Source organism: Pyrgilauda ruficollis, unplaced genomic scaffold, assembly GCF_017590135.1.
Source record: "Pyrgilauda ruficollis isolate IOZ18807 unplaced genomic scaffold, ASM1759013v1 scaffold12, whole genome shotgun sequence".
NCBI lineage: Eukaryota > Metazoa > Chordata > Aves > Passeriformes > Passeridae > Pyrgilauda > Pyrgilauda ruficollis.
The window spans coordinates 5,980,146-5,992,867 of record NW_024510321.1 but is presented as its reverse complement, the minus strand read 5'-3'; the positions used below and the strand labels follow the sequence as shown (position 1 = coordinate 5,992,867).

At 41.5% G+C, this 12,722-nt stretch overlaps 1 protein-coding gene across 4 annotated transcripts in view; it reads right to left on the bottom strand.

The window, feature by feature from the left end:
- Positions 1-5,916: 5,916 nt before the first annotated feature.
- Positions 5,917-12,722, bottom strand: part of RBM33 (RNA binding motif protein 33) — a 100,711-nt gene continuing 93,905 nt past the window's right edge. For all 4 annotated transcript variants that reach the window (XM_041486054.1, XM_041486064.1, XM_041486092.1 and 1 more), the window contains one exon: positions 5,917-12,671. In XM_041486054.1, coding sequence (XP_041341988.1) covers positions 12,623-12,671 — 49 coding nt within the window. In that variant the 3' untranslated portion in view covers positions 5,917-12,622. The remainder of the gene's footprint in view (positions 12,672-12,722) is intronic.

Below are 12,722 nucleotides of genomic sequence, written 5' to 3'. Positions count from 1 at the left end.
CACTTGGCTTTCATGTATCTTATGATGGGTAACTTCACACCTCCACTCAGGAAACAACCCCAAATATCTTGCAAATAAACAGCACCTTTGTGGGGAAGGTTCCCATCCATGGTGCTGCCCTCTCTGCCCTTTCAAACCAAACCCAGGAGGTTTGACTAGAACGTGCCAGCGTTTTTTAAATTTTCTTTGATGTTTCTGATTCAAAAATGCTTGCCTTCAATACCTTGACCCCATGGCCTGTAAGGCCTCCTCACCTTCCCTCAGGTCTGTTCCTGATCCTTGGGGTGAGCTTCACCTTCCCCTGAGCTTCACCTCCCCCCTTCCTCATTCTCCTGCCAAGCCCTGTGGATGGAGATCCGGGCTCTGCTTTGTCTCCTCCGTGGTACAGGACCAGCTGCAGCCACTGGATGCTCCCAAGCCCATGGGACCTGCTGGGATTCATCCTGGAGCTCTGAAGGAGCTGCCAGATGTCATGGCAGGGCCCTTCCCCTACCAAAAGTCCCAGCAGTCTGTCCTGATGGGAGCTACTATGAAAAAGGTGTGTGAGGGAAGACCCAGGGAGCTACACAGTCTCAGTTCAACTTCAGTTCCTGGAAAAAATATGGGGAAAATGACACTGAGCACTACTGAAAGGCGTGTAAGGAATGATACCACCACCAGGCACCGTCCCTGTGGGCTCACAAGGGGAAATGTCCTCAGTGCTCATGTTTCAGCAGACACACGAAGCTGGGAGAGCTGCTGGGCCACGCTGGTGACCAGGAGCTTGTGAGGGACTGATGGTGGGTGGGAAGAAGAGGACTTTCCTGGTTGGGTCTTCTCATTTGATGGGTTGGCTGGGTTTGCTTGCAGGATTTTTGGGTTCTTTTAGGGTATTTTTAGGCTTTTGGGGGTATTTATTGATACTATTTTGACAAGACTTAGATTTACACAGATTTACTTCAGTGCTCAGTAAATCACCTGCTTCACTTAAGAGCCATGAGAGGAGGGGAAAGCGAGGATGCAGCAGCTGCCAGGTGTGAGATGCTCAGAGGATGCTGCCTCTGGGGCTCAGCAATCTCTCACACAGTGCCTTGTGTGCCCACCCCATCCTTCTGAGGCCAAACCGAGGGGGAGAAGTCAAGAAGGAGGAGGCCAAACTGGTGACACTGTGCTCTCACTGTTACAACCCACAGCACCTTGGACACCTCATGGGTTAAATTCTCATCTCAAGAGGCAGAGTCTCAGCAGAAACAGCCACATAAGAGAGGAGCAGTGAAACAGGGACTGATGCAGAGCCTCACTGAGCTGCTCCCTCCCTGCTGAGGCTCCACCAAGCCCTGCTCGCACCACGGTGGCTCACGGCAGCCATCTGGTGAGCACAGTCATCATCTCCTACGGACAGCTGAGGGATGGCAGTGACGGGGACAGCGCTGTCAAGCTGCCAACAGAGCCTCCTCCCACCCTCCTGAGCTGCCCTGAGATGGTACCTGTTTCCTCCGGGCACCACAGCACAAACCTGGATGGGCTCTTGCACAATAACAATTAATTAGATTTCAGATACATCATTTTCACATATCCAAAGTCTTTGCATTGTCATCAAACCAGTGACAGAGCTAATAAAGTCAGGGAAATATAGAGGCATTAAAGCCTTTGCCATCATGCTTTTGTGTTTGACTTCATGTTTCTTGCACACTCAAAATATTTAGGGTTTGATTTGTGTGTGGTTTTTTTAACGCTCCAGCACAATCTGTGACGATGCAGTTTTAAGACTGGAGCACCCCAAGCCTTTCCTTTCCTTTCCTTTTTCTTTTCCCCTCACTTTTCTTTTCCTTTCCTTTCCTGTCCTTTCCTTTCCTTTCCTTTCCTTTCCTTTCCTTTCCTTTCCTTTCCTTTCCCCCTCTCCAGCTTTCAAACAAATGCACTCAAATCATATTTGTTCCTTGCAGTTGATTGGACAAGAAGAAAAAAAGCCAGGTGCTTTTAGATCTTAGTGCACATCTCTGCAATAAGAAACACGAGGGCTCTTGTTTTGAAATAAAACAGGCTAAGAGACCCTTGCCAGTTTTAATCAATAATGCTGGGAATATCTTTGCTCATCCCTGCAAGAAGTTGTGTCAGGGTTTGGAGCCTCCCCGGGAGCAGGAGGGCAGGAGGGATGCGCTGAGTCACTGAAGGGCATCACCCTGTGCAAGAAAACCCTGGAGCAGGATGCTGGCACGGGGCTCAAGCTGCCAAGATGTGGCACAAAATCTGTCAGAGAGGATCCTGCCTGCTCCGGGACAGCCCCTTCATCAGCAGCATTCACAGTGTGAGGAGCCATTTCACCTCCCTGAGAGGGGTAATTATTTCTTGTCAGTTAGGCTCAATCACTGAACTCCACACAGCTGGTGGCAGAGAACCATTTAGCCTCATTTACCACCCTGATAGCCTTTTAGCTCTTCCACATTTCACACGGTCTCTGCCATTTCGTCCATAAATTCTTCTTTAAAAAAAAAAAAATCATAAAAATTTATGAGGAAAAAAAAAAAAAAAAAGGCATACAATGGAGGCAGCTAAGAGAAAAGGTACTAAAATTTTCAAATGAAGATGAGGTTACACACCCCCAGCTGTTTCAAGTGCAGTGATTGAGGGTCTGGCTGATGAGGGATGATTACATTCCTCCTGCCCCTCACCCCTTTAAAAGCAGAGTGCATCCTCCCCCTGGATAGGGCTGATTAACAGCAGCACAGGGAAGACTTGGAAACAACCACATCTTCCCCTTTGATGCAACCCTTGAATTTTCCTGACCCAAATTAATGAACACAAGCCCTTTGCAACAAGACAGCGCCTTTAAACAGTCTGAAAGGTTTAAAGCAGGAGGAACTGTGGGTATCACTTGGCAGAGAGACCTTTTTGTGGTAGTATTTAACATGGAGAATATATAGAGAAATTATCTTCTCATCAGTTAATTGGGATTTGGCTTCCAGGACAGGTTTTGCCACACCAAAGTCCAGGCTAGAAACAGAAAAGGAGATATTTACAATGCCAGGGTTCTCAAACTGTATCCAGTGCCCATGACTCAGATTTTGCATCCAGCTACTCTTTGGCAGAAGTGCCAGTTTCAATAATAATGTTAATAACGATAGCAAAAATATTTTTTAATAAGCTAATTATAAAAAGGAATGAAGAATTGACTGAGGCCTGAAAGAGCAGCCAGGAATCCCAAATCCCTGAACACCTTTTGAGTCTTATCAAAACAAATGAAAGAGCTGCCTTCCACTTCTTTGAAGTTTTTAGCTATTTCCCCATTTCTCAGGTCCTGCAGTGGGATCCATGGTGATGAAGGCTGCAGAAGGCATCCAACTCCCTGAACAGATAAATGTAGGAAAAAGTGTCCCAAACCCCTCCCTCTGCTCTTACTGGCTCACTGCAAGCAAAGACTGCCTGATGCTGTACAGGAGCACCACAGCCACAGAAGGCACAGCCCGATTTGTTTGAGACCCTAGAAAACAGGTTTGGAAAAGGCTGTGGGGCTATTCAGTCCATCCTTGTGCTGTCTTAAAATCCTTCTTATGAAAGGAGAATCCTCTCATCGGTAATTTGATGAAAAGGTTGTTAATTAGGTAGCAATCAGTGGCATACAGGACTAGAATTGGAAGAAATAGAAATGCTTAACTCCCATGTTCTCCCCACAGCATCCCCAATGCCAAAAGCATCTCCACAGAACAATTTTTCTGGTCAGCATCTTTAATTTTTCACCAGTTGAAGGCACACATCCCCCTGGGATCTTTTTAGAACAGCACAGATGGGTGAAAATATTTAATGTATATTCAGCAGTTACCAGAATTGACATCTGAAACCAAGGAGCAGTGGCACCGTGTGACCAGTCAATTCTCATTGAATGGTTTCTCAGGATGGTTTCTGTAGCTTAAGCCCTGGTCTTTGAAAGGCTGAATGTGTAGAGCAAAAGAAGCAGAGGAAATCTTTGATAGATAAACCATTCAAAAAATCTTCCCAAAATAAATATTCACAGGGTGTTACTACTTAGGGCAGTAGGGAGGTGGTTGATTGGGTTGCAAAACTTTTGAAGTCCAGCACTAAATTTTCATGCCACACATTCACATGTTAATAATTCTGGAAGTGCCTGATGCATCCAGCCTAAAAAGGCAGCAGTCTTTTTCCTCATAGATCACCCCATCTATAGCTCAGATATCTGCAATTAATTCACTGCTCTTCCTCTTTTCCCAGTGACTCTTACAGCAAAAATCCTTATTTATTAATACCAGAGTGCATAGCTTTGCACTTTGCAAGATTAAATTTAATCTCACCTCTATTATTCTAATTCTCCAGCTCATCCAATTCCTTTAAGATACTCTTATCCTCCTCCTCAGCTGAGCCCTCCCTCATCTGTCTCCCAACACGCTTGGTGAGCACGCTCCAGCTCGTCCTGCCCAAATCATTACAAATTAATTAAGGTCAATAAAGACCAATTTTTGAAGCACACAACTAGGCATCTCAACATTTGATTTTAAAGGTTTGTTTGCACCTCCCTTGGTCACTCCCTTTTCATCTCCTCAGTAACCATTTTTTAGCCACATTGATTTCATCCCTCTCTCCCTGGCTGTCAGCCTTCCAGCTCCCAAAGCACATCCCTGCATGAATCCTGCAATCTTACAATATTACAAATTAATCAGAACACTTTAACTTCTGAAGACCAACAGACTTCTGAGCCCAATCCTCACCTGCCCCCTTGAAAAAGGAGTTTGTTCTTCCCCTGTGCTGTGCAATGTTCAATCCATTCAGTGTAGGGCAGGAGTGAACTGGAGTCAATGCTCAGGGGTGCTTCAGCTTCACTCAAACACAAATTTCTGCCCCAAGACTACAGACTGAGAGGGGCAGGGAAAGGTGGTCCAAGGAAGTGAGGAGATAGGACTCATTAAGTTTGGGTTTTGAGGGATTTTGGTGAGTTTTACTTTAGTTTGGAGCCTTGTCCAAAGGAGGAGATGTGGAAGAGGTGATGCTGCAGTGGGATACGTACAGTGTGCTCCTACTGTTAATACATGACAAAATCACAGGCTGAAAACTAAGTTGTAACTTTGCTCACAAAGATGGTTATTCCTATGTATTTATTCTGAATTCCCTATTTGAATCACTGAATCAGAGGCAATTTTTTAACCCTGATGAGCCTTCTGAGGTCACTGTGCTGCTGGTTGCTGTGAGCCCTCCACCAGGCTGACTTGGGGTGTCACCAGTCTGCCCACGTAACGAGGTTCTCCTGAGATGCACCCCAGTGATTATGTGACAAGCCAGCAATGCTTCCCTGGAAATGCACACACTGTGACAAGCCAGCAATGCTTCCCTGGAAATGTATGCACTGCATCACAGGTGCCACTTCCAGTGATGCCAGGAATTTTACATTTAGCTTTGTGAATAATGTTAAAAAACCCCTATGAAGTTCAAGACAGCTGATTCTGACCTCTTTTCTTGATCTAGAGCAGACCAGTGGAATTAGCTTCCATTTATGTTGAAATAATTGTGTTCAGGAAGTAATTGATGGTTACCAAACTGAGCTTGCCAAGAGCTCCTCTTTATGGCATGAATTAAGATAAGCAACATTTGAAAGTAGAGATCTTCCATTGGACATGTCAGTATGGTTAAAAAGCACCAGAAAAGCTTTAACACTCACAAGCTTTCCTCCTCGTATGTTATCTCTTTAAAAAGAGACTCCTCTTATCTTCCAGACCCTTTGAACCAGCCACACAAGCACAAGTTCCCTTTACCCTCAGCCACTCTTGTTCCCATCTGGGGCACCTTTGCTGGTGAAGAACCCTGTGCTATGCTGCTGACGTAAAAGTAAGCCCAGAGATGATACCATAATAAAAATGGTAAAATAATCCAGCGTGTGAAGCCTTTTTTGATAAGTCTGAAGTCGTACATCAAGCAACAACAAGCAGGAAATGATAAAGATCGGGTTTTATTGACATATTATAGGTACAATAAATATGTTCACATTACACGTTCACATTTCAAACATGGAAATACATGTAAAAAAACTTGTACACGGGATCATCTTTGTGTTTCCATTTTTACATTCACTCAAATAGGTACGACAAAGATCTCTTATGCACGTGGAGGATTTGGTATAGTCCAGTATTACACCCAAGCAATCAGCAGTGCACACCTGGTGCAGATGGTGCCGTAGGAAACATGAGGCAGACGCACTCCCAGTGCAGTCAGTATGACACAGTCGGCTGCTGAATTTACATCCTGAACTGCTAATAAACAAACTCTGCAATCCAGATTAGAGCAGTACATTTGAAATTATTCTCAAAACACCAGATACAGATAAATATGTGTGTGTGTATATATATATATGTACACTGCTTAGGACTTTACAGGTTAGGAAGGATCACATTCAGTAATAGTAATAGGAGGTAGAATCGTGTCGACAGTGTTGGTATTTCTACGTGGCAATAACAAAAAGTGCTATTACTATCACTGAATTCAAGAACAGAGCTCCTGAAAAAGTGAAAAGGATAAAACAGCTGTTAATCCTGTTTAGCCTGGCTAAATGCTCAAGCACGTAAAGGAAATGTCTATGCTCCCCAGCATGGGTAAAGCTGCAAAGCAAAAGTGTTAAGTGGCGCTTCTCCAGAGGTCTGGGACGGGCAGCCTGGCTAAGGGGTGATACCTGTATCAAAGCAACCTCAACTTCAGGCACCACAGTCTGCAAAGGAAAGTATGGCAGAGTGGATTTCAGGGCAGGATATGTAGGGTTCAAGTACCCTCAAAAGAGCTGGAAGAACAGAAAACAGAGCAAAAGATTGAATGCAATGCACTCAGGAAAAAAAGCAGAGAGATGAATAGGGAGTGAAAAGGGCAGGAATATAACAAGGATACAAATGGAAATGGAAAAATGGGGGCAAATGAGATGAAAATGAGAAAAAGCATAGCTGAGAGGCAAAGGGTACCACAGGAAAAAAGAAAGTTGACTCAATTCAAGTGCTCCTTTATAAATAAAATTATATGCAATGGTACAGAAGATCAGCTGTGAATAAACAAGGGTTAGTATCTGGTCTCTGCTGGATCTGTAAGTAAAAACGTCTATTAATTAGAAGTTAAACTGCTGAAAGAAGTTTCATCATCTGAAAAAGAAAACCTGCAAACAAATGGTTTTGTTATTCTCAAAACAGAGATAAAACTGTAAGGTTCCAATCTCAGCCTGACAGACACTAGGAAAAAAAAATACCATGCATATTAAAATCCATTAGATGCACACAAAGAAAATCCTGAACAAACACAACATCAATACAGCAGTGTTTGAAACTGTGATCTTCCAAGTGACTACATACAACATTGCAATACAGCTACATTTAACTGTACACAGGTTCTTTTACAAAAATATTTTTAATCTGCAATACTGTTTAGTTTACTCTACTGAACACAAGTGCTGTACATAAAATAAAAGCAGTGTAACCTGTTGAAAAAGTGTATCTATAAAGCCCATTTCCAGTTAGTTAGAAAAATCAGTGAACCAAGAAAGCAGAGAGCAACAAAGGCACCTAAAAGACCCCGCGAGATTAACTTTCCCCTCGAGGTTTTCTTTAGTGCAATAAGGACCACACTTTCCACCAAAACAAGCAGAAAAGTAGAAAAGGGAGTTTGTTTGTTTGTTTGTAATTAAAAAACCGAACCCTGCCAAAAGCAGCATTATAAAGAACAAAATGATCCTTCCCAACCATATCACACCAGAAGTTGGCATACGCAAGGATCCAATATGAATCTGGTTTTGTACACAAGCCCCTGTGCTCATGTGGACAGTAAGTTATCTCCATGCTTAAAAATCAGGTTACAAAAAAACCTTACAGAAAATCCTTAGGATTTGATACTAATTTAAGATAAAATACTTTCAAGTATTATGTTTATGAATTAATTAGAGGACAAGGCATGATTTAAGGTAACATTGAAACAAAAGCTCTATGTTACCCTAAATGACCTTTATAATACAGCTAACTTTCTGCAATCTGTTCAAGATTTGTTTCCTTTACATTTCATTTCTCATCTATCATGATGCTAAAAAAAGAAACAAAAACAAAAGCACAAAAAAATGCATAAAAAAAAAAGTTTATGTCTCTCTGAACAAAAAATGCCTTTTTGACAGTGAACAGGTGACACGGATTTCTACCTTCAAGTACCTTGACTCTCATCACAGACACAGTACTACACAAAGGACAGGAAAAGCACAACACTATGCCAGAGGACAAATCCAGGGTATCTCCCAAGCAGACCAAAAAAAACCAAAAAAACCCAAAAAAACAAAAACCAACAACAGGCCAAAAAAACTCTCAAAAGAAACCCCAGAGCCTCCCACCCCCCTCTCACCCCAGGTTCAAGGGTGGCACACCCACACACATACAGCCATGCAGTTAATGAGTGCAAACAGCAGGAAGTGCCTGCAGCAGCTTCCAGGGAAACTGCATCATTTCAAGCTACACAGATAAAAAATACTATGTTTAAAAAAAGATAAAAAATATAGCACCAAGTAAAAGGTTTTTTTCTTATCCCCAGTAGCTGATGTTAAAAATAAAAAAAAACAAAACAAAAAAAAACCAAAAAAAACAAACAAAACTTTGAGGACCTCCAAGGTTATTCTGAAATAACCTTCAGTTTTACTCTCATCTGTGTCCTTGCAGAGGAAACCTAACATTAGTGAATTAAAATGCTCAGTCTGCTTGGCATTTTAAAGGCTGGAAGGACTTCTTTACAGAAAATCAGAAACCTGAAGCAAATCTTCAGATTTAAACGGGGTGGGGGGGATAAACTAGATATCCAAGGATACCATGCAGAGGGGGTGCCTGTATGCACTCCTCCTTCCCAAAGTCACACTGGGGATAGGTGTGGGCTGAGGACAGCATCCCTCTGGCTATGGAAATGCCATAGACCTGTCCTGGTCCCCCTGCCTGCAGCAAGGACCCTGAGCATCCCCAGCAGCACACCGCAGGCTGGTGTGGCACTGATCACACTGGGATGCACCAGCGTGCCACCAGCCTGCCCTGTGTGCGAAACCCAAACTGTGAAACCACAACAGCCCCAACTTTTGAGGACAGTATTACACCACAGACCTAATTTGTACCTGCAAACAGCACAATGGAACAAACCCAGAGAGACCCCATGCCATGGTCTGACAGTGTTTCCCCTCAGAAGTTAAAGGACAGAGTTGTTTTAGGTTTTTTTAATTAAAAAAAAAAACAAAAACAAAACAAAAAAAGGTAGAACATTAAACTAAAATACCACAGATCATATGGATACTTCAATATTTTAGTCAAGGCAAAATATGAATAGTTATAAAGTGAATTTTCCAGTGGTACAAGATGGAAATGAAATAATTTGAAAAAAAAAAAAAAAAAGCTGACTTCATATAACCACCTACTGGAGTTGCCTATTTAAATAATTATAAAATTATGTTAATAAAAACTGAACAAATAATACACAGATCAGGATATATGTATTGACTTACTAGCATCTTTATAAAAATTTGAAGATATACACAAAAACACATCAACATTTATGGAACCATATCCATTTAAATTTAGATAAGACAACACAAAAAACTAACAAATAGCTAAGATGTGGTTGACTGTAAGCACTCTGAGTAGCATTTTAATTTTAAAAGGTCAATATTTACACACTACATTAAATGCCTTCTCTTTTTTTTTTTCCATTTTGCATCGTATTGTGAATTCACTACAAAGAAAGAACAAGATAATGGTTGCAACAGATCTTCCAAGAAAGTTAACTTAAAATGCTCAGATTTAACTCTGTGCTGGAAGAGAACACATCAAGAACACGTCTGTCTAGCTTTACCTCTATTTCCTTTGGGTGTTTTTGGGAGGAGACAACAAATGGATCTAAAGGAGCTGTATCATCCAAACCGATCAATGCCAACAGATCCACCTTCAAGTTATGATTTGAGAAGTAAGAGAACACAAACATTTTAAAGAATGACTCACCTAATTGCTACTTCTACTTCTGAGGTTTCTTGGACATTAGAGAGGTATGGTGACAACACAGGGTGTGAGTATGTATGTATGTGTATAATCAAACAAATATAGACATACATACATATGGTAGGTTTACATGTAGGAAGGTACCCAGGTACTGCAGTAAGCAGCTGAATTAATCCCCAGCAATCCACCCATACCCTGTCTAGGCACAAGCATAAATCTCCTGCAACTGCTGTTGAAGAGGATGTATCTACTCATTAAACAGGCATTGCTCACGTCACTCCTTCATTTAAATAGATACGAGGCCATTTCATGTCTTTATTCCAAAGCCACACATTTGTCTCAAAAAAAAAAATTAAAAACCCAACTGAATAAAAATTTTTAAAACTTAAGTTGGCTGAACCTCAGGCTCTTTGGGATGGATTCAAAACCCAAAGCAGGAGCGTTTCTACAAACTTCTTTGACTTTTGAATCAAACCCATATTCTTAGGTTCCAAGAAACCCTCTAACCCCAATAATGTTTGCTTCTGACAGGACAACTGATCAACTGCAGATGTTCCTACTGCTGAACTCAGCTGCTGGCCTGTCTGGAGTTTGCCTCTCTCCCAGATTTCCAGGCACGCATTACTGTAACTCCACTCTGAGATGTCTCCTTGTCCTGCTCACTGCAGAGAAGCTGCTCCCTAACAGTGGGACGAGCAACTGTTTAATGCCTTGTTTTAAAGATCAGCAGTTATTTCTTAAGAATAGAAGTGACATAATCTGAGGAGGCAGTGTAGGGGTCCCAGAGCTAATGGTGTGAGGAGTTAAACAGCCTGGGCTGGTCACTCTGCAGGTCTTTGGGCTTGGTCCCACTGGGCACTTCCTACCTGCAGCTCTGTCCTGGGCTTGGTCTGTCCTGAAGCACTAACAGCACTTAATGTACAGCAACTGTGGCTGTCATTAAACATTATGCATGAATTATACAGGTGGGTGTAAACCCCGCCTCCATGAAAAGATTCTCATCCTGTTACTGTGTCTTGTCACTAAGTTTTAAATGGACTTAAAGAATATTTCCTAAGCACCATATTATTCTACATTTTTTCAATGAACAGAGAGCAGGTCTACCTAGATTTTTGGTAACTTTTACTTAATTGAAAATCTGGACCAAAAGTGGAAGAAAGCCAATAAGCTATCTGTGCTGTTAAATCATTAAAAAAAAAAAAAAAAGATACTATTAAAAAAAGGTACTATAAATTTGCTTAGCTCATCCCTTCTAGCCTGGCATACCTATTTTGGACCCCATTTGCAGCTCTTTTATTTCATACCCATAGTGTTCTTCTGCAGTCACTCAGGTAACAAATCTACATTTCTGCAAGTCCCCCCTTTCAAAAAGTAGGTGGAGTGCTTAAGAGTATTCCTAAAATAAAGTATGAAGCAAAACATCATGGTCTAAAAACTAGGGAAATGTTCATAAAAACTGGAATCCAATATAAAGATGACATTTTAATAAGTTTATTCAGAAGTAACTGAAAAAATTGTTACTTTGGCAACCCCGTTTGGATGGTTCTAACCAAAAGGAAATATTACGAATTTTTACTTTGAATAAAATATAAGCTCCTTAATGTTTGCAATGGCATTTTTGGGAACTGACACATTCATCAGAGATTCACAATGTCCTTATAGTCCTTTATGTATCAGGAACACCACATCAAAACAAGGCCCTTCAGTTATGGGTTTCTTATGGTTCAGCATTAATGACAAAATAAATCTCAAAGAAAAAAACCTGATCAAAATAAAACATGAGGCAACCACGAAACACTAGCCCAGAAGAACTATCAGGAATGCACCACTCTTCCTGCATAACATTTTTGAAGTGACCCACCAAATACTTCTTTTTCCTTGCATCTGGCAGAGTTATTTAAAACAACCTAATTACAACTCAGAGTTCACTACCCCACAATGCTACTGAAGGGCGAAGATCCTTGTTTTTAAAAACCAAGGGAAAATACAGCAGTGTTAGTCCTCCTACACAGGATTTATGGAATAAGTGGAGTTGGAAAGAGAAAATGGAAGTCTATGTTGGAATAGAAAAATGCACAGACTTATTTACAAAGATCAAAACTACAATTTTCCAGTGTCACCTCCAAAGCTTCTCAGCAAACTGCTATTCAGCGAAGCAGACCATGTTCAAATCTATTCAAGAATACCTTCTGTGCTCTCAGGTACACAATGCAACTAATTTGTTTAGAAAAATGAGTTTTCATTCAAATACCTTGCACTGAAGATAAGAGCAACCATTATCAAATATTCTTTGCTATTCTTTGAAAGTTTTTCAAATCTTTCGCTGTTTTCAAACCGTCCTCTCTCAAGTCACTGTGGTCACACAGTAGGATCCTGAAGAACAATGTCTACATGCATCAAAAGCATTTTGAAAAAAAAAAACAAAACCTCTATAATTCCATGTGGTTACAACAGAATGTGAAGAAACTGAACTGAAATTCCACCTTTGCAGCTCCTCTCGAATTCACCTCTCCTGGAGGTCACCTTGGTGCTTTCTGTAGTTCAACAGAGCAGTTACAGACTGAGCTGACAGGGTTCCCAACCCGATGGATTTTCCTCTGTGAGTCTGTAGCTCCACAGTACACTGAGGCTGGTGCAGGGACTTCTCTCAGCAGACATCACTCCACAATCAGCGCCACGTTGATGTGGGACAGATCTATCATGTGCCTGTTAAAAGTTAAAAGAAAGTTAAATGTGGTGCTCAGACTGATTCTGGCA